At 39.0% G+C, this 22,756-nt stretch overlaps 1 protein-coding gene across 2 annotated transcripts in view; it reads left to right on the top strand.

Moving 5' to 3' along the window:
- Uch (Ubiquitin carboxyl-terminal hydrolase) overlaps nucleotides 1-22,424 on the top strand; it is a 60,322-nt gene extending 37,898 nt beyond the window's left edge. The window contains exons 6-7 of one of the 2 annotated variants that reach the window (XM_083114481.1): nucleotides 16,954-17,092; nucleotides 21,381-22,424. In XM_083114481.1, the coding sequence (XP_082970607.1) occupies nucleotides 16,954-17,040 (87 nt within the window). In that variant the 3' untranslated portion in view covers nucleotides 17,041-17,092; nucleotides 21,381-22,424. Of the gene's footprint in view, nucleotides 1-16,953; nucleotides 17,093-21,377 lie in introns of both variants that reach the window. The other variant, XM_083114482.1, reaches the window with a different exon arrangement.
- Nucleotides 22,425-22,756: the final 332 nt, after the last annotated feature.

The following is a 22,756-nucleotide window of genomic DNA, read 5'->3' as shown; positions in this document are numbered from 1 at the left end:
ACATGGCACTATGGAGGAGGATTTTATGGAGTTAAAAAAAAAAAAAAAAAGACATTCGGGTTTTCAGAGCTGCATCGCGGACCTCAGGACATGAGCCTAGAAAAATAACTGACCTACGAAAATCGGGACATTTGGTTCCCTATTTACAAGTAAAACTACGGTACCACTGTACTGATCTAACCTCAGTGACAACGTTATGCATGAGAGAAAACCAATTCTCCGTATCTTATTCACGAAAAATCTTTAGGCATGTGTAACTTATACCGGCTGATTCAAGTCACTTGACATTTTAATGAAATAGCATTTTATTAACACAATTGACATTACTGCTGAAAAGTACTCTAGAATTGAATACAAACTCAGTACATTTCAATGCAGTTGTCCTGTAGGTATAGCCATAGCACTCACCCCTCTTGTAGACATATGCTCCAACATAGCTGGCGTGATCTTCCCTGTTGCTGCAGCTAATTGATGTGTCAGCTGCCCTATGGTGTAGATATTAACTTGGTACACCCAAGACTTAATGAAACTGCAGACAGAAAAGTCTAGGGGAGTCAGGTCTGGAGAGCGAGCCGTCCAAATCTTGGTGAGCCACGGCCGATTCACCTATGGGGGAAGTTAATAAAGCATTAAAATACTGACCAAGGCAGAATTTATTGTATAGAAAATATATACACTAAAAAGATAACGTTTCCACCCTCTAACAGGGTCTTCTTCACACTAGAATTCGTCTGCAAAGACCCTGTTAGAGAGCGGAAATGTTACCTTTTTAGTGTATACATTTTCTATACAATAAATTCTGCCTTTAAGTATTTTAATGTTTTATTAACATGGAAGCAAGGCTTAACAGTGTTACTATGGGGGAAGGTGTCAGTGAGGTAGTCCCGAACGATTCTGGCAAAATGGGGTGATGCACCATCTTGCTGGAAAAACATATTTTATCCCATCCTGAAAACCATTCATTATCCATATAAGGAAAATGTCCAGAGTCTTTTTAATCACCCTGTATAATTGTTATAGATATTGTAGAGTATACACAACTACGAGGGTAAATCAAAAAGTAAAGGTAATTTTCACATAACGTCTTTTATTTCCACACAAGAAGAACTACACATCACTTTTCCACATGTGCATTGCCGTGCAGGGGCCATTTTTGGTATCGTTTATTCCATCCGCGAAGAAGGGTTTTGGTTGGTTACGAAGCCATGTCTGCACCGCCTGCTGGACCTCGTCATCTGACCTGAACCGACGGCCACGCAACACCATGACTCAACGAAAGGTGTATGAGTGGGTGGACCGCTAACGGCTTTCAAGTAAATTAAAAAGTAACCGCCGACGGTGGATGTCTGCCAGTTCGACTCCTTCCGATCACAGGAAGCGCACTACGGCGCGCTGTTCCTCGAAGGTGCATTCGTGGAGTGGCGCGTCCATACGTGTGACCTTTTTGCTCCGCGACAGTAATGGATACTTCTACTTCCACGTCACTCAAAGTATACACGTGATGACGTCAAACACACCCAGTCTTCGCTTATTCCTGCGAAAACACAAAATTGCCTTTAGTTTTTGATTTACCCTCGTACATGAGCAAAGTTGGTCTACAACCAACTCTCATACATATGTATACGGTGTGTGTGACTGTGATCGAGTGAAAATCGTGTATTTTTCCTAACCTTCAGTGATTAATGGAAATGTTTCACGGAATCCAAACGAATTTTACTCGTGAAGGCATTTTTCGAATGAAGATTTTAATGTACATCGCAACAAGCTTGTCCGGACGCGCCTGATACAAGCACGTGCCGCACTGTGGTGGAGACAATAAATTTAGTCTTGACTTAATTTACGATTGTCTGGTTAACAGGCTCCGGTTTGTCTCACGGGGTGCCAGGCGATAGGTGTCTGCGGTGTACGTTCGTGATATATGAGAACTCGTCTGTGGGTTGTGTATGCTGAGTGGCCGGAAAAAGTATTGGAAGGTGAATAAGAGCCAAACCAAGAGCCAGGTGACAGAGTTGACGAAATAAGATATCGGACCACCCGTAATATGATTCCATAGGACAGAATTGGAACTTAATTAGTGGACATTAACTTAATAAGTTAGAGCTGCACGTATTAGGTAATCACCTATCACGAAACGAAGTAAATTTCCCCACTGGAGTCTTATGAAGACCCCAATTTTTTTTTTTTGTAGTACAGTAAAACCTCCGGAATAATTGGGGGGGGGGGGATAAGTTGACCGGTTTAAGGGAAGTCCGGATTAACTGAAATAACCTAAAAGAACAGTAGAAAGGGCATAGCCTAAATACACCATACAGTACAGTACAAAATCTGCGGGAAACAGAATTTCATCAGTGGTTGACTGCCTTTTCTTTGGGAAGTTCTCTTGTTGACTTCTAGCCACAATTAAAACATTGCATTCTGCTTTTTTTTTTTTTTTTTTTTGCCTGTCCATATTAACGAGGTTTTACTGTAATTATTACATTGTATTTTATTGGGAAAATAAATTTCTCATTTTCGTTTCTTCATCTGCAAAATGTAAAATATTTCATTACAAAGAAAAAAAGCCGACATCCTTGGTGGAATGGTTAGCACAGCGCGCAACAACGCAAGAGTCCCGGGTTCCAGTCCTGGCATGGGGTATTCTTTGTGAGTGTCCCTTGATCAATTTCATCTATATCACTAGGGAGCGGAAGTTGATGAAATGTCATCTTTTTTTCTGAAATCTCTGACACGATGCCCATTAAATATACACAATATAACACTTCGTCTAGAACCCAAAAAAGGTAATTTTAAAGTGCATTTTTTTTGCATTTTTTGCCAATTTTCAGGTTTTAGGTCATTTTCCCGTAATTTTTAGCAATATTCGGTGTATTGTTTTGTCATATTTTGTCACTTCTTTCATTTTGGTGATATTCTTGAGTCTTTTCACCAAGGTGAAATATAATATATAGTAATAATACCGTGCGTCCATTTCGATCTGCAGCCGAGAGATCGGGAGAAGCGTGGCGGGCGGCGCTGACGGAGAAGCCGACATTTGCGGCCTGTAATGCCCGCTTATTTTTATAGACATATGCAGACATTTATATAAATATTGCAAAACGATCACTAACCTGTGTTATAACACGCAAAAGTTCTTCTGTAATTCATCCAAGTTCTGCTCTTATATACACAAATAAATACGCTATAGAAACGATGTTAAGAGCCACAGATAAAAAAGCATTTTAATCATGGTTTTGATCAGTAACGTCCTGCTTAAGTTTATATCCTTGAAAGAGTTTTGTGCCGATGGGAATCGTTTGGAGGTTTCGAATGTGCAACACTGTATCAGGATTACACTGCAGACGAAACCGATAAAAGTGAATGGTTTTCGTGAGCTTCCTCGCAATCCGAAATATCCGAGCTCGAGTTTTTTGTTCCTTAGCGACTAGATGAAGACAGAGTTGTAAATATAGTGGCGAGCAATGTAAACCAAGAGCGTGTTAATTTCGTACTGTGCGCAAGAGTGTTATTCTTGGTTACTTGCAGTTACTTGTTTGTGTTATTGTTGTGTGTATGTGTGACGTGTCAGTGAGACGATTGGAATGCCAGCCGCAAGATTCACGTTAGAACAAAGATTTTTTATGTATGACACGTACCTACGTGAAAACAAACTCGTGTCGAGACGTGTGTAGGTAATTTGTACAGAAATTCCCATGCGTTTCAACTCCACACAGAGATACGGTTAGATATCTTGTCCTTAAATTACGAGAAACTGTATCGTTAAATTTTAAAACACCTAAGCAAAAACGACGGATTCTAACCGAAGCAAAACTCGATGATATTGGTGCAGCGTTAGAACGTTCTCCAAACAAACCTCTACGCCGTGTTTCACAAGAGGTGGGCGTGTCAAAATCATCGGCACATACAGTCACTAAGCTACTAAAATTAAAACCATACTCTTATAACACAGGTTAGTGCTCGTTTTGCAATATTTATATAAATGTCTGCATATGTCCATAAAAATAAGCGGGCATTTCAGGCCGCAAATGTCGGCATCTCCGTCAGTGCCGCCCGCCACGCTTCTCCCGATCTCTCGGCTGCAGATCGAAATGGACGCACGGTATAATATATTTTATATATATATATATATAAGGATTACAATTTACGAACAAAAGAAATGCTGAACTGGTGACAGTCTTTTTGTTGTGTCCGGGGTAAGCAACATTATTCGGTTGTTTCCATTGGAAATCCTCGTTGCATATGTTAATTGAATATGCATGTGGTATCATTTGGTGCCTTTTTTTAAAAGCAAGATTGCATTTTGTTTAATTTTCTTTTCATTTCAATTTTTAACCTGAAACTAACAAATTTAATGGTCATTTTTGCATTTTTTACGTAATTATTTCCATTTTTATGGCATTCTATAGGTCATATACGTATATTTTTCCGATCCCTATACATCCTCATCGACGCGTAGGGGTGACCCTTCCACGCAGTACACCCACTTGTCAACGTCACTTCCACTTAATATACCCTGGACTGCATTTTGCTGACTAACGAGGCTCTGGCGACTGGCCCTATGGCGAGTATAATCCTGTGTGTGTGTGTCCTTACGTGTACTCAGTGCCCCGTTACAGCCTCAGCTTTTAGAATATTTTAGTCCCACATTACACTTAATTTAGTTATATTTTAGATACGGTAAGGTACTGAACGCCGTATAATATGACGGGCGCAAAATAGCGTAAGTGCTGACTCACCCAAAATTGCAAATTCAATCAATCAATCATCGTCGCGTATTGTTTTCAGTAACATTAACCCACCTTTGTAAGTGCAAAAAAAATAGGGACTGTTTAAGACTTTTCTCACTAATCATTAGGGTGCGGATTTATAGGCACTAAAAACCTCTCAAATAGGCAAATAGGCATTTAAAAGGCACCCTAAAATAGAAAAGACATTAAAATGAGCAATGAACATGAACTGATTTCAATTTTCTTCTTACAATATAAAGTTATACTGTATTAGCACTTCAGTTTATACATAAAAATGTAGTCGTCGTCGCCTTGTAATCAAGGGGTTCCGAGTTCGATTCCCGGTGGAGGCACATGGTGGGTCAGATTAGGGATGGCCAAACGGATCCGGATCCGAAAAATCCGGCCGGATCCGATAGTTTCGTATCTCAATCCCATTATAATATTACCACACCTTAAAAGGTATTATGATCTTCGATTACAAAGAAATTTTTCATTTGTTAGTCCTCCAAGACTTTTTTGAAGTGTTGTTCCTAAAATAATTTGCTACTCATCGGCTAACACACTCGTGCACAAAAATAATCTTACTTGTTTAACAAAATGTCAGAGGTGATTTTGACGAATATGTATTCATTCGAATGTATTGGAAATGGAAACGCACCTAAATGTGAGACATTCCATTCCAGGATGAAACCTTTAACACATCTAACAAGATAGAAATGTTATACAAAAATTATACAATTGTTCTACAGTTACAGATTTAAAAATTAAAATAAAACATTATAATATATGCAGTGTTATAAAATTACAAAGTGTAAGACTAACAAGGGAGGTTATCTAAGTGTCCCCCTCCGATTTCCATGAAACTTGGCAGGTGTATAGAGGGGCCCAAAGGAAGAAATACATGTTTTTTTTGTTTCAGCTAAAAAAAAACTGTTTTAGGGGTCAAAACCCCCCTCAAATGTCAAGATGAGGACAAATTGAAGTGAGGATCTGAACCCTGTGTCCCCTCCGATTTTCATGAAACTTGGCAGGTGTATAGAGGAGCCCAAAGGAAGACATACGTGTTTTTTTTGCTTCGGCCAAAAAACTGTTTTAGGGGGCAAAACCCGCCTCAAATGTCGTGATGAGGACAAATTGACGTGGGGATCTGACCCCTGTGTCCCCCTCCGATTTCCATGAAATAATAAATAAATATATATATATATATATATATATATATATATATATATATATATATATTATTAGCGGGTAACAATATGTTATAAACACATTCTTACTTTCCAAAGAAGCGTTCATGTGGGATGGCCAAACGGATCCGAATTCGAAAAATCCGGATTTCGGATCCACCAGGATCCGGATCTGGCCATCCCTAGTTCAGATTCCACTTGAAACTGGAGGTCCAGTCTCGATTAGCCTTACTGTGCACAAAGTGGACTTTAAACACCATCTTAGAACAAAAAAGTAAGTGTGCTAATGGCTAAGTATTAGTACTATTTTGATCGAAATGCATATTTGCGGAAAATTGTTCGTTAAAGTAATTCTCACAAAAAAGAACTTATGCTAACGATTGTACCAATTTCAACAAATGCCCCTGTTGCGCGCACAAGTGATGAAAAAAACCATTTACACCATTTTAACGTAAAAAAAAAGAATCGATGTTCTAATAAAAAAAGGAAGGGGTGGATTAGCGTCCAAGTATGAGTCACCAACAGGTTGTCCAGTTTGCTTATCTTGATCAGGCGACAATTGGTAATTCCAAAGATCTGACATCCCTTGGGGCTTCAAATCTGGCGAATACCAGATTTCAGTCAGTTCAATATCAACAGTCTTACACTCTTCAGTGTAGGGAGAGTAAAAGTTGCGTAACAAAAAAGCTGAAGTTAGCAAAATTGCAGAATAGGCACTTTTAGGCACTATAAAAATGCGTTTTCGGACTAGCAAACTTGAACCATTAAAGCCTATGCTTACTACAAAGGAATAAAAAAGGCAAATAGGCAAAAATCCGCACCCTAGTAATCATATATAAATAAGAGCTCAAGCGATTTTTAATATCTTACAAGGAAGATTTATCAGAATTTGAAGCATTGTTCTTTCAGAACGCAACCGTTGCAGAATTCCTTTCTTGGTTCACCCACGGGAGAAAAAAGAATCATTATTCAAGGAACGAGTAATTTCGTCTAAGGGCAACGGAGGTCAAAGATTGGAAACCGAATTAAAGAACATTACAGAAAGACCAAAGGTCGATCAACAGTGCAGCATGTAAGAAGTAACTGTTAAACCCCACATTATTAAGTTCTCAACAGCAGATTCGTCTCAATCCATCCGAAACGATAAGTTCCACAAAATTAATATTGCAATTTCTCACTAACTCAAGCAATTACCACCGCATCAACACCTTTGAAGATGAATAAGTGGCCGTACCATTAGCGGCGACCTCTGCATTGAACCTATTACGAGAGCTCCCTTTCAGGTGGAAATGAAGGCGTCTCACGAAGCATTCAGATCCTTAATTCAGTGGTAGACGAATCTGAAGGTCAAGACGTTAGGTGATGCAAGTGTTCAAGAATCCCACGGAACTGCTTCGAGTTTCAGTCATGGCCGCGCAGAATTAATTTGAGGCTAGAGACTACTTCTTCTAGTTGCTTCCACCCCGTGATTACCTGTCCGCTAATCAAGTGGGAAGTGGACGTTATAATACACCTGGCAGTGCGCATCAACGCTCAGCTTCCGTTAATTGCAGTCGTAGAAGTAACCTCGGCAATTCAGGAAGCAATGGAATACAAACTAGTTGGACGCAAAACAATCTCTTTGTTGAAGAGCAACAATAGAGAGAAAGTTCTTACTACCTACTCGCCACCGTAAAGTAACAAAGTATTTTAACCTTTGCACGAATGCATGTTGGTTTCTTCCTAAACTAAGAATTTATTTTAATGGGGTCTCAACTACACTGATGCAGTTGTAAACCCTGTCACTATTCTTTTTAATGACAACTTTTGGCATTTCATTTTCTGTACATGAATACTTGGGCAAGATGGTTAGACAGGGTCATCAATATGGCTCCGATAGTTATGCACTAAAAAAACACAAAATATGCACTGAAAAAGTGTTTAAAAACCTGTTTAATTTATAAATGCTGTATATTACAAACTATGAAAGATTACATGCCAGGCAATGAATATGCATTATTTTGAATGCTCATTCGCTACACAGATTGTTTTCAAAATTAACATGGTTCTGCGTTAAGTGAAACACGATACATTACAGATCAAGATCATGATTGCATTTGATAACAACGTCTCAAATTTTCGAACTTCTGTTTTCAGCTAGAATAGTCTTCTATTCAGAAATCACAAGTTCCACTTCGCAAGATACAAGTGGACTGTATTTTAGAACAACAAAGTCAGACACATCAAGATCCAGATCATCCACACGTTGTCCATTTGCGATAAGAAACTTACACGCGGCGTTGCCAGCTTAGTTGATTGTTGAGGTGAGAATGACGTACTTGCCACATTTCATACAATCCAGGAAAAGGGACAGAAGAAATACAGAAAAGATAAAGAAAAGAGAAGCGAGGAGATGAAAAATAATACAGTATATGCTCGGTGTTGGTTGTGGGTACAAAAATATGCACAACATCAACTTATTTTCATACAAATATGCATAATTATCCGAGCCCTGGTCATCACGAATGTAGAACCCAGTTATCCGAACAAACCCCCTTTGCTTGTTCCCATGGGGATTCGTCATTTCCTATGACCTAAAAAAAAGTAGTCTTCTCTCCTACCATTTTCCTGCCCCCCCCCCTTTCAATACAAAGAAAAAGAGAAAGAGACAAAGAAAGTGAAGAGAGAAAAAGGAGAGGCAGAAAGAAGAATTAGGGAGAGGCAGGGGAGGGGAAAAGGAGAGAGAGAGCAAGTGAGAAGTAGGGAGAAGAGAAACTAACCATGTCCTGGCAACATTAGACCTTTGAGTTACATTTTGCTGCAGGAGGCGTCTTTGCATTCCTTCATGTGCTAGAGAATAGTTCATAGAACATTGGTTATGAATATAATAATAGTCACCTTTCTATTGGCTCTCTTAAGTTGCCCCGTTGTTTTTCTTTTTCCCACAAATCGAAGACATTTTGAAGCTGTGTTAGCGAGTTATTGTTTCTGAAATCATAGGATCCTTATTTCCCTCCAAATAAAGGAAATTAAGGAGTAGTTTCTTGACACATCAGTACACTGCGCGTGAGTTTATAATACTCACCCAAGTTTCTTAAACTCCACTTTTATAGTCAGATAAACTAATCGTGACTGGACTCTGACCCGAACAACTGCGCAATTATCTCCACCGGGATCCAATCATGAACCTCTTTACAACAAGACGATTGATTGATTTGCTTTATTTTACTTCGCTTTTTGCGCCACTTTTGGCTAATTTGCGAAGATGGGGATGAGTGGTGATATGGTGAAATTGGTGAATGGACACTCGCAAACATACATGCCCAGGCCGGGATTCGAACCCGGGACCCCTGTACTACAAGACGAGAGCATTACCGGTACGTCATCGGGAAGGCCCGTTAAGGTAACTAAATACAATTATTTTGCGAACATTTCCAGCCGACTGCACGAATCCAGCTAGCGAGGGGAGGCACTGACACCAAAAACCCGCAATCTTCAGGATGTTCTCAAGCCGATGCTAAATTCAGTGACAATCAAGGATGTACAAAATACGAGTTCGACTTGCTGCAGATTTTTTTTAGCCTCAAAACCTTTATACAGGGTGTACCAAAAGTCCCATTACCCCCTCTTTGAATTGTAGACAAACCTGCAAAATGTTATTTTAACAGCATGCGTATGATGAGAGGAAGGTATACCATTAAATCAGACCAATGTCCACCATTTACTCTGTGCGCACACAGCCATTTTCATGGCACAGTATTATTTGCCTCCAGGTGCGATGTGAAATCCTCCGTAACTTGGCTGGCGTGAAGGAAGCAAACGCACTGCGAACGGCTTCTTGAAGTTCCCCAGTTGTCTGATAACAATTATGGGCGACTTTCGGTTTGATGTGGCCCCGTAGCGCATTATCACAAAATGTCAGATTTGGACTTCGGGGTGGCCATTTTAAAGGTGCTGGTAAATTTGGCGATCCTCGTCCAATCCGTTTGTCTCTGAACACATCATTGAGGAATTCTCTTAAAATGGTCACCCCGAAATCCAGATCTGACATCTTATGTTACGGAGGATTTCACATCGCACCTGGAGGCAAATAATACTGTGCCATGAAAATGGCGGTATGTAGACAGATCCTCTGGAGTAAATAGTGGTCATTGGTCTGATTTAATGGTATACCATCCTCTCATCATACGCATGCTGTTAAAATAACATTTTGCAGGTTTGTCTACAATTCAAAGCGGGGTTAATGGGACTTTTGGTACACCCTGTATACACGAGGTGCGCTTCTTCTCCTATTGAAGCATTTTGTCACGTCCATTATGATTAAATATACACACACAAAGTATATATATTGTACTTGTTGGTTATGTATTTTGATTGAAAATGTTTCGGTGCTGCGTTTGGGGTGAGCTTTGGTTGTCGTAATCGCCGTAAAATTATTTGGGTAGATTTCGGATTTCCGTAAAGAAGATTTCGCACCGAAGCGACACGTGTCGTCTGAGGATTTCGCCAATCGAACGCAGGCTTGTGCGGCCTGTCTCTCCGCTACGGTGGAAATGTTGTTGTTGATTCGCTCGTTTGCAAGTGACACTGGCAGCTCCAGTCTGTACAGAAAAACATTCACTGCGCATGCGCGTTCACTGGACCGAGGCGACACAAGGTGCGATATTGAAAAAAACGTTCCAATCCGAGCGACAGGAGACAGCTCCAGAAAATGTCCGAATTTGACGCTTTGCTAAATTTTTCGTGAGTTAAACCTATGCGTTGTGTGCGGTATGTTTTCCTCTACAAAATCTCGTTTTTCGCGAATACAAAATGAATGTATGAGTTGGAACACGATTCGTTTCGGGGTGTTGTAAGGTATTGCCTACCTGTCTCCGGTAATTGCAGGCTGCCATGTTGAATTGACAGAATGGATTGCGACTCCGGTTTAGTGTGATTACCTCAGCGTCGATTGACTGCCAGGAGGCTGAAAGCCAAGGAACTTTTGTTTCCTATCCGGCGTCGCTGGCTGTTAGTGGGTGATGTCATGTCCAGGAGTTATGACACTGGTACCTCCTGTTTCCGGCGACCTCTGGCTAGAAAGGTGAAAATGCCGATGTAGGCCCCCTGTCGCTAACGGCCGAGCTGTACGCGACTTCTTATGTGCAAGGTTAAACCTGAACAGCTTTTAGAAGCGCCAACTGCGGCTTTTACAACCGGGTTATTGAATTACTTTGCCATACTCCTCGTATGGAAGAACCGTGCTTGCATAATAGACTAAAATTACATAAAAGACGGCAGGAATGAAATCATTATAATTAGTCGTATAACGGCAAGGTAACGTTCCGTGTGCATATAGCACCGTGCCATGAATGCACATTTAGGGGATGTGGGGGTAGGGTCATACACATTCTCGATCTCCGCTATTTTGAAGGTGATGTGATCACCACCACGCTCCGGCCGTTTTTACCGCCTTTGCCCCCAGGTACCCATTGATTTGAGGCTGGGTGAGCCCCAGAGCATCTTTGTGCGGGGACAAGGCCGGAAAAAATCAGACTTTAAATCACCCAACCCAGGAATCGAACCTCTGACTCTCGCAGTAGTGTCCCGACAATTCGTGATGCACGGGACTGAGACTACCTCAAATTTGGTAAAAAAATGGTAATTTGACGAAGGAAAAAAACAAAAAATTGTCAAAAACGTGGTATTCAGTATTGTGAATATTTACATTGCTCAGTACAGTAATAACAATGATATTAGGAAAAATAAAAATATAACAATAATAAACTGCATAATAAGAGTAGAGTTCCTAGCGAAAATCGGAAGAGGTGAAATAATAATAATAGAAAACAATACAACCAAAAACTACAGCATGTGAACAGTGTGGTATGCGATGTTATGATTATTGTACTTTCATTGCTCAGGACATTGATATTGAAATAATTGGTGCGAGACTCACTCTTCAGCTTAATTCGATTGATTTCTGGCCCCAAGAGACAACAACCAATATAATCTGACAAATTGGTCACTGTGGTAGAGAAGGTACTTGGAAGAATAGAATACCCTAAAGTTCAGACATTTGGTCGTAAATCTTATATTATATATACAGGGTGTCATTTTAATGGCGCCCACGGACCACAGATTCGTATAGAGGACATCAAGACAAACAACTTTTCTCAGTAACATTTTTCTCGTTGGTGCGTAGTTTCGGCGCTACAGTAGCTCAAAAAAGACCGTTTTGCCGCCTGGATGCTGGCAACCCAACACAACATATGATCGTATCTGTGACGTCATTTCCTGCAACGAAACAGCGCACGGCAGGGTTGCAAGGAACACACAAATTTTGTGAAAAATGACAAACTACCAACCACATTATTTGCTGTAAAACGAAGCGAGAAACGCGTCCAGTAGATCGAACATCATAGCCTACCAGCTAGAAGATCAGCAGTCATCTCAGGGGAAGGGGGAAGTGAACCAACGATATGTGAGATGGTAAAAAACGTATTCAAAATGAAGTGTCAATATCGGATTTTGTCTCAGTCTACATGCCAAATATCAAGAACAATTAATTTTATTTGACTTGCAGCTTTCATGTGGCTGTTTACGCCCAGCTACAGGTCACATATTTGCAAATCTCGTTGCAAGGTTGATATCTACAGGTTTGTGTCCAGATGCCTTTGTGGTACTTTTGTGCTGATAACGGAAATATCCGAGGTTTACGTTGTTACATTATGGCTAAAACACATACAACCATAGTAAAAATCTAATGATGAATCAGTAGCGTATATACTGCCCTGTTCACAGTTGCAAACTATTACATGTGTATCCGGTGCGTAGATAAACACGGTCGTCGGAGAGTTTGTTTTACTACTACTTATATCCATGTATTTTCAACCATTTTCGTCACTTGTCTCATAATGCCCTGAATATACATGATAGAATGTATTACTTACCTTTTGAATTTTGAGCTCTTTCATTTTTATTTTGTCATCTGTTCAGTGTGCCACAGACAACTAGTATTAGAAGGACAAAGTGGATAGACTAAATTGTAGATGCCAACTTGGTAACTAGATTTGCAAATATTTGCCATGTAAGCTGAGACAAAATTTGATATGACCACTTCCACTTGAATTCTATTTTCTTTCCACCATTTTTCGTATCGTTTGTTTACTTCCTGTTAAGTTGCAGAACGTGTTTATTCGTTTTGTTTTACGGTACATAATGTGGCTGATTGTAGCTATGTCATTTTTCTCAGAATATGTGTGTTCCTGGCAACCCTGTAACGCATCGCTTCACAACGGGATATGACGTCACAAATGCTATCAAATGTTGTTTCGGGTTGCCAGCATTCAGGCGGCAAAACGGGCTTTTTTGAACGACTGTAGCGCCGAAACTACGATCCAACGAGAAAAATGTTACTGAGAAAATTTGTTTGTTTTGATGTCCTCTATACGTTTCCGTGGTCCGTGGGCGCCATTAAAATGACACCCTGTATATAAAAGTGGATGTATATGTGTGTGTGTGTGTATTTGTTTGTTCCGGCATAACTCTCGAACGCCTTGAGCAATTTCAACCAAACTTGGTACACGTATCACTTGCAATCTGGAAATAATATTTTGGGGTAAGACACCCTGGCACCCCTAGGGGTGGGGTTTGGAAGGGGTGACATGTAAAATTAATCTAGAACCACCGATATTAAATTCCGCACAAACAGGCATCCGTGACTATGCAATCCGCACAACGATCGTGTTTCTCGGGTTGTCTAACATTCAGGCTGTGTTGCGAATTGAATCCATAGTTTTCGTGACACTCCCAATGCGGTTCAACTCCAAGTTCATCACCTATCGGCATGGAGGGTGAGAGGGGGTGAAAAATAAAATGCCACAAATGACCTAGATTAGTGTCGAATCCATAGTTTTCGGAGCCGCTAAGCTAATTGGTGACATTCACGATCAAAATTAGTTACATTTTACACTATAGTTAGAATTCATTATTTTCCTGTCTAATACAAGATTGGGATAAATAAATACCCAAACAACGCCGGCTAATCAGCTAGTCTAAGATAAATGTGCGAAGTTTATAGTGCATATGGAAACGTTAATTGGGACCGATGAAATCGAAAATCCATTCTGTTCCTTGTTACCGTTGGTAATTGTTTATCAGTTGACATTTTTTTAGATGAAATGTACTCGCCGGTAATTTTTTTGACCTGTTGCCGATAGTTTTCCCAATTCCGATATATAAACACGATTATCTAACACAATGTAATTTCAGCATGGTAAAAAATGCTGTAAAAAACTTTGTATTATAAATATCGGACATTTTTGTACAGGGTGTTCCAAAAATAGTATCCCGATTTTAAGTGCTCACATGGAAACTGTTTTATGCGAGATACATGTCTTTACATATCCTTTGATGCACACTAGGGCGCGTCTGGTGACACGCAGAATGTCAAAACCGTATTTTGATTTATGCTGATATTATCCTGCTGAAAAACAGCTGACGAGCCTTAGTACAGCAGTGCATATGCATGTAAGGATATACAAGTTACAAATTTGTGATACAAAATTTCATAAAGTAATACCTAAAATGTAAAGAGCAATACAAAATACATTAAAATGTATTCTAACTCACCCTGTGCAAATCCAGGGCAGGCTGATGGCGGGTGATCTTGGAGCTGGTGGGATAGGGCGTCCCTTTCCAATCCACAGATTGGGAAAGGGCTTATTCAGGAAATCCCCAGTGTGCTCAATCTTGTGCCATGTCGTGGAAGTGGTGTCACGTACACATTATCAGACAGTATTTTCGGAAATGAAAAAAAAGGCCGAATGCACCACACATTCACTTTCAAACTATTGCAGATATGTCCCTTAGGACACTTGGCTTCTCGGACCCCTACATTCACACATTTTTCTCTGCACAATATTACTAAATGGAACATTTCTTTGTCAGAAAACACTGTGCTTCAAAAGAAATTTGCGACCTTACCAACTTGACTTAATGTCACGAGCCGGAAACGTAACATTAACATAACATGTCTCAAATATTTTTGGTTTCTCATTGTTCTGTGATTTCAATTATTGCACAATCCAAATATTGTTGGAATGCAATTTAAGCTCTTTGGGGTATAAAGCTGATGTGAAGCTTGCTGAATTGATTTTGTTGGTGATCTGTTGAAGGCATCGCAAATGTTTTCCAGTGTCTTGAATCGTCCAAGGTGGCACACCGCATGGTCTCCTTTTCAACTGTGCCTGTCTGCAGGAACTTTTGCACCACCAGTGATTTTGTATCGGCCTGTTTCACAACCCAATGTGACTTCATCCGCAACGACACCATTTCCACACTTGATAACACCATCGCTCCTAGTGGTGGAATTTGGAACTGCAAATCATTGCTCCACAATCATCAATAATGTAAGAGTTTACCTGCAAATAAAACAACCAGAAGTCATATGGAAAGTTATAAACAACTACAATTCGGGAATTATTTTTGAGACTCTCCTGTGACATGTTCCACCTCCAAATCCCATCTGTGAACTTCATAATCTTGTTTGGGTGTGAAAGTGGTTGGTTTCTTTTAAACTTCATGTTACATTCAGTTCAGGCTAATTGGAACTGGACCTCCCTGATGGCACAGTGGTAGCGTTGTCACCTTGTAATCAAGAGGTCCTGGATCCGAAGCTCGGTGGAAGCACATAGTGGTTCGGATCCCACTTTAAATTGTAGGTCCTGTCCCGATTAGCCTTTCTGTGCATAGAAATAATAATTCAACAATCAACAACTGCTAGATCATTGATTACAATTCCTCTACATGCCAAAAATAGTTGATAATTGAAATGGTTCTCACTCAGATGCATGCAGATGGAATTGCTAATGAAATCTCCAGCTAGGAGTTCAAAATCAGTAACATACAATTGGAGTTAATGAAAAAAAAAGAACTTCAGTTACCTAGATAATGGAATTGAAAAAGAAAAATTCACAATCTCTCTTATAGTCACTTCCTATATTACGATTTTCTGACCGTGCTATACAGGGTGTTTGAAAAGTTCCCACACTCACTTTTGAAGAATTTATTGTGGAGAATGTGATACACATGGCAACGTAATGAATACGTACATAAGTGCACTAGTTCTTGTACGACACAGAAAATCATGTGTAAACCAAAGGTGCATAATATTGTAATGGCAATGGTCACAAAGACACGAACAAGGTGGCACATTAATTTACGCGCACCAAAAAAACTTTCCAAACACAACACAACGCAACACAATCATATGGAAACACCATGGGGGTCTTGCTGCACTATATATGGATGGTTGCCAGTCTATACTAAGTGCCTGTAAACACATGTCTACCCGCTTACACATGTTCCGCTTGGCTACTTTGAGAGCCTTCTGTGTTGATCCAACTGATGCTCCAACTTGTTGTGACAAACGTCGTATCGATTTTCGTGGGGATCGCAACATTCGCTGCTGCAAGTCTTGCTAGAATTCTTGTGTGATGACCTTGGGTCTTCCTTCCACTTCGTTGTCAATCATAAAATGAGTCTCTTTCACGAAATCGTCACACAAGATCATACACTGCGCTTTTTCCTGGTGTCGGATCATCAGGAAATAGATGTTTCCATTTCTCCACACACTCTGATGAATATGACTTACACTCAAAATATGCTTCTAACAAGCGATTTGCTGTGCTTGCGTAAAATGCATTGTCGACCGACTGCATTTGTCTTACCTTACGTCGGACGCTGTAATAACAGCACAGCTCCCCCATGACATCATCTCGTTCTTCAAGGTTATACCCTTCCCTCCTACTAACGTTGCCAACTCATGTTGCCCTCGTAGCATATTTTCAAAGTCTGAGTGCGGGGATTTTTCGAACATACTGTATTTAAGGGATGTCCATCCCTCCCCACATCCTTTGCTATGTAAAACATCCCAGGATGTAATTGAAAGGAAGCAGACAAGGCATGCTTTATATACATATGTAACCTGAAAGAAATGTCAGCCTTATACACCCCCCCCCCCTCTCACTTCAAGCACTGATGAGAATGTTAATTTTATGTTGTTTTTTTCTTTATAGGATGCTGCTAAAGTATGCAAGGACTACATAGCACGTGATCCTGAAGAACTTCGCTTCACTGTGGTAGCTCTGACAGGTTCTGAATGAACTGCTAATTGCTAAATTTCTCCCTCTTCTGCTATAATCTAGCCTGGGCAATGTAAGTATGCATGTTGTGTCTATTTTTATTTGTAACTCAAAGAATGTGTGAGATGGTCTAGAATAATTGATCCTGAAATAAAGTTCAGTCTCTAGAATTCTATGCTCTACGAATTGCATTTCATGTATCATGGCTACGTTTTGTACTGTAATTATTTATTAATACTGTGCAGTGTCCATGCAACAGAGATATAAGATATTCTAGTATCTAAAACTAGCAGAACATCACCCCAAAACAGTACCATCTTAGACTTCAATTTGAGGTTAATATGTGCCCTCGGACAGCTTTACCTCCTCGCTCAAGGTTCGGTGCATTCCGTACTGTGCTCTCATTTTGTCTAGGGGTAATTTCTTTGTACAGCAATGCACGTGGGTTGCAACAAGTCAACATAATTATAATTAACTACAAGAGACAATGAATAACCTTTTGCAAAACCTTATTGTTATGGGGATAAATTACCTTGTCCAGCAACTGTGAAATTAAAAACTGAAATTTTGGATATTTCCTAAAGTTTAATTAACGTAAATTTAAATATATACAAGTTGTATCCGAACGTTTATTTCTCTAATTAACGGCCCAAAACTCTTAATTTTGATGTTGGAAATCTCTATTGTTTGTACCTGGATGCTTACATTTTGTGAATTACATCGGGAGTACGCTAGTCACAAGGTAGACGCATTACTCCAAGAAACGTCTTAACAGGCGCGAGGTCGCCCGACGTGTAAATTTCTCAATCTCCACGGTGACAAGGCACTAGGCTGCCCGGCGCACCGTAATTACTTCAAAATAACATCCAGTACAAACTACCTTTTTACCTGTAAACTGGACACCAAGTCACTAGCTCAAATCTCTTACAGCATTGTTGTGGGAGATCTGTCCTCCGATCCGAGCTGACCAAAGCAAAAACAGCCTCTCCCTTCCAAGTTACAGTTCCAACAGCCGACCTCCCCCACTCTCATCTGGGAGTTTATATACGTTTGGTTTGCGTCTGTTGCGAACGGCCCTTCTTTCAAAAAATTTTAACAGCTAAACTGCCCACCTTTTCCTTGAACGTTCGAAACGCGAAGAAAGAACAGAGAGCTCCACATGGTTTTAATACATGGAATATATACAAACCTAAAAATGCATAATAAATTGAGATACACTTATCACATATACATATTTTTATACATGTAATTACCTAATTATTTAACATATTAATAAATATTTCAATAAGGAAAAAAAAACTGTTGCCCTGACACGGGGGCAGATTAATGAGGGTGAGTCACCTAAAATTACCACCGGAAATATTTCGTGAACATTAATAAATATATTGAAAAACTCCTTTCACAGGCATAAAGAAAGTTGTGTCCTCGCCTTGCAATCAAGGTGTCCCGGGTTCAATACCCAGTGGAGGCACATAGTAGTTCGGATCTCACTTTAAACTGTAGGTCCAGTCCTGATTAGCCTTACTGTGCATTAAGTGGGCTTAAAACACCAACTCAAGCAAACAAACATACATGTAGTTATGAGAGGGGCTTATGAAATTAGTGAATACAATACATTCAACTACGTAAGGAAGTATGATTTTCAACATAAACTTACATTTTTTTAAAATGGAAACCCATATTATTTTTTAGTGCAATTGAAAGTAGGAAAAAATACATTAAACATGGCATTTGTTACATTGTAATACATCAAATAATTCTCAAGTAATTGTAACATGAAGTTGACTCTTGAAACAAACATCTCAGAAGTTGGTTCGTGTGTCGTAGCAAACATGTTACCCATTTCGATGTCATTCGTGTGTCGTAGCAAACATGTATTAATTTACAGTCAAGAGGGTTTGATTTTATTGGTTGATTAATTTAGTTTATTTTACTTCGTTTTTTGTGGCACTTTTGGCTAATTTGCGAAGATGACGATGAATGATATCATGAAATTGATGAATGGGCACTCACAAACTCCCATGTCCAGGCCAGGATTTGAACCCGGAACTCCTGGCATGATAGTGCAATGTGCTAACTACACCACCGGCTACAGTGAAAAGGTAAAACATACAAATCAACTTGTGAGATGTTTGTTTCATGCATCATTTTAACATTACAATTACTTGAGACTTCTTGATGTATTAAAATGTAACAAGCATTATTGTTAATGTACTATTTCCTAACTTTCAATTGCACTAAAAGTAATACATTTTTTCAATTTAAAAATATGTAAGTTTGTGTTGAAAATCATACTTCCTTACGTAGTTGTACGTATTGTATCCACTAATTTCATGAGACCCTCTCATAACTTCATGTCTGTGAAAGTAATTTTCAATATATATTATTGTTCACGAAATTTTTCTGGTGGTAGTTTTAGGTGACTCACCCTGTATAATTTTAGGTTGAATAGATTTTCCATGAGGTTGCCCTTTTTCTGGGTGCCCATGCCTTTCACATAATGCACAGAGAACAAAACCTAGGAATATTCATACCATTCTCATAATTGATTCAAACTGAGCATGCCAGACTTTACAGTGCATGTGTAAAACATGCCAAATATAGTAAAAATTCCAGCTTTTAAAGATTAGAGACAGAGCTATAGCTAGGTGGCTGAATGAACTATGAGAAGAAAAATGGAAAGAATAAACATCATGTTATAAGTAATATTATTATTGTTGGTGTGCTGAAAATTTATCTAAAAATTTTCTTGCTCATGCTGCTCAGTCACATACTTATTGCTTCAAAGGAATTATTGTATACGGTTTGTTCAGAATGAAGTGATATGCAAGGTACATTACCTATTAATGTAATTGTAGTGATGTTTGGAAAGTTAGGAGATATGTTGTAGATTAGGCACACACAGGAGTTGTACTACGTAGAAATTGTCAGCGAAAAATGCAGGCTCGAACAGGACTCGAACCCAGGTCTCTGGCATACCATGCCATTGCTCTAACCACTGAGCTACCGAGCCGGCCTGGCCTCACCTGGTCTTTCGCTATCGTTATTTTACCTGCGTGGAATCGTCGGAAGTCTGCTGTGTTTCAAAGGCAACAGATTCCGTTGCAGTAGCACTGGCAGAAACTATTTCACGCAGGTAAAACAGCGATATCGAAAGCTACTTTGAGTTGTACATAATAATGTTAGGCATCAGATAGATAATAATGTATTTTGGTATATTTGAAGTACATTCATAAATTTTACAATGACGTTTATTAACGATTATTTATGTCCTTTAATACCTGTACTCTATATAATGTCCAATAACACGTTGTGAATTATGTGAAATAAATTATACCAAATGTGCATTTGAAATTTTTGTTACAGGGTAATTTGTCTGAGTAATTTGCTACTGTTAAGACAAAAGTTTTATTGTAGAGGAACATGCAAACTTCAGACAAAATTACTATCATTTTTGTTATGGATTCCGTATGGGATCAGATATTTATTGTTTGTGTTTGAATGTAAGTGGGCCGGGGATGTTACTCTTGTCCCAGTTGGGGAAATCTCGAAAGTTCATTTGGAATAAGCTGTTCCTGTACACTCCGAAAGTTGCACCATGTTTCGGGCAAACAGGTCAGATCCAAAAAAAAAAAAAAAACACTTGTGTTATCCCTATCTACTGTACCCCCACATCCATTTCCACGTTATTTGTTTCTGATATATAGGGTGTTCCGTATAGAATACTGAATTTGAATTAAGTGCTATTGTTTTGTTTCGAGGTTGGCAGACCTGTTCTTACCAATGTTGGTATCTGTTGTCATCCCAATTAATGTAGCCTCAATTGTTTTGACTCGTTGGTTGTGGTTACGATATGGAACAGTTTACGATTGAGCAACGTGTTCTCATTGTGAAGACATTTTACCAAAGTGACCAGGAATGGCCGGCAAGGTCATGTGATCTTACACCCTGTGATTTCTTCTTATGGGGTTTGTGAAATCAAAGGTGTACGCCAACAAACAACGAACCCTTTTGGAACTGAAGGCGGAAATCATACGGGTGATTGGAGGCATCAGGACAGACATCTGCAAGAGAGTTATCAATAATTTTGTGAAGCTTATAAATGCATGCAGCTCAGTAGGGGTGGACATATGCCTGACATTGTCTTTCATACGTACATGCGAGATGTTACTGCTTACATATATGTGAAATATAACTATTTTCATGATATTTTCCCTATTTTTATGAAATTTTCCTATACGGAACACCCTATAGTAACTATTTCATGAACATAACAAATATTTATATTGTATTCTTGTTTGCCTCACCAAAATTGTTATATTGACTATTATTAATACATACATTTTTTTCTTTTTAAGTAGGTGTTTTGTGCACTGACCTACTGTTGTGATCAGCTTGGAATCGATTCACCAGGTTACATGTTATGCTTTTTTAAATTACACGGCAGAAAGGGAACAAGTTATTTATTGGCCTTAAATTGAAATATTCTGAAATTATTCTTTTCATGCAACATGTGTGATCTCTTCTCATTGTGCATTGTGCTTTCATAAAATGGTAAGCAAGATTTAAAGGTAAATTAAGAGACTTTGACTTTTAACAATTGTTTGATAGTAGTGCAATGCTTTCGATTTTAACTGAGACCAAAGAAAGCATTTCTGAATAATAATAAAGCCTTTTGTAACTTAAATGTGAGTAGATTTTAATACTGTTCGTAAATTTTGTACAAATCTGGTCTATCATATGCAAATTATTTCCATATTACTATCTGGTTAACATAGACCAAATTATTTTGTAAAATGAAAAGAATCTCAATGTAGTTTTCCAATTGCGAGAACATATCACTACACACAATGCTTTTGTACTATGCAGGCCAAGATGATATTAAGGTGGTACTGAGAAATAATGTTACTGTACAACTGACTGAAAATTTTGTTACGATATGTGAAATGTGATGTACTTGGCTCAGGTATTTTGGTAATGCAATGTGTGCGTGTGTAAGTTTCCTAAATAAAGCTCAGAAATTTGTTCTGTTTGGTTGACACTTAGCTCAAGTAAAATTAAATTCAAATTTTCGCTTTGGATATGCTTGCTTTATCTGGCTATATGTAAACGAAACCCATTGTGCAGAGCATGCATACATATAGTTATCTTTATATTTTGTGGAAAGATTGAATGCTTAAAAAACTTAAGTTTCTGTAGGCTAAGAATATGTTACCTGTTATTGTATCACAGTGCTGTTAATGCTGGAAATTGTATGTTGCAAAATAAACATTGGCAAGAACTTTACTCCAAATGGAGCAGACAATAGAAATCTGTGATTGTCACATTCATTGTGTAGCTTGCATGCATTGTGTGAATGTATGTGCATATTTTACAAGCAAAAAATAAAGTTTGAAAGCATTGTTCTTTGAATTTTTTCTTTATGTTCTAAAATAATAGTTTATAGGATTCTTGTTGGGAAACCTGATGGTAAGAGACCTGCAGGAAGGCCAAGACTAAGATGGAGAGATAACGTTGAGATGCACCTAAAGAAAATAGGTAAGGGTGGAAAAGATTGGACTGGTCTTGTCCAGGACAGGGACAGATGTGTTGCTGCAGCTAGACAGTTAGTTTGTTCTAAAATGGCATATGTATAGTATGGTGACCTTCTCTGCAGAGTGGTGTAAGGAGTGATCCTTTCCAAAATGTGAACCTCGCTTCCATGTAGTACAGTTAACAGCAAAGATAATGGTAGGCA

Source organism: Lepisma saccharinum, chromosome 29 (genome assembly GCF_977018435.1).
Source record: "Lepisma saccharinum chromosome 29, izLepSacc3.1, whole genome shotgun sequence".
NCBI lineage: Eukaryota > Metazoa > Arthropoda > Insecta > Zygentoma > Lepismatidae > Lepisma > Lepisma saccharinum.
The sequence above is the reverse complement of the archived record's forward strand: the minus strand, read 5'-3'. Positions and strand labels throughout refer to the sequence as shown.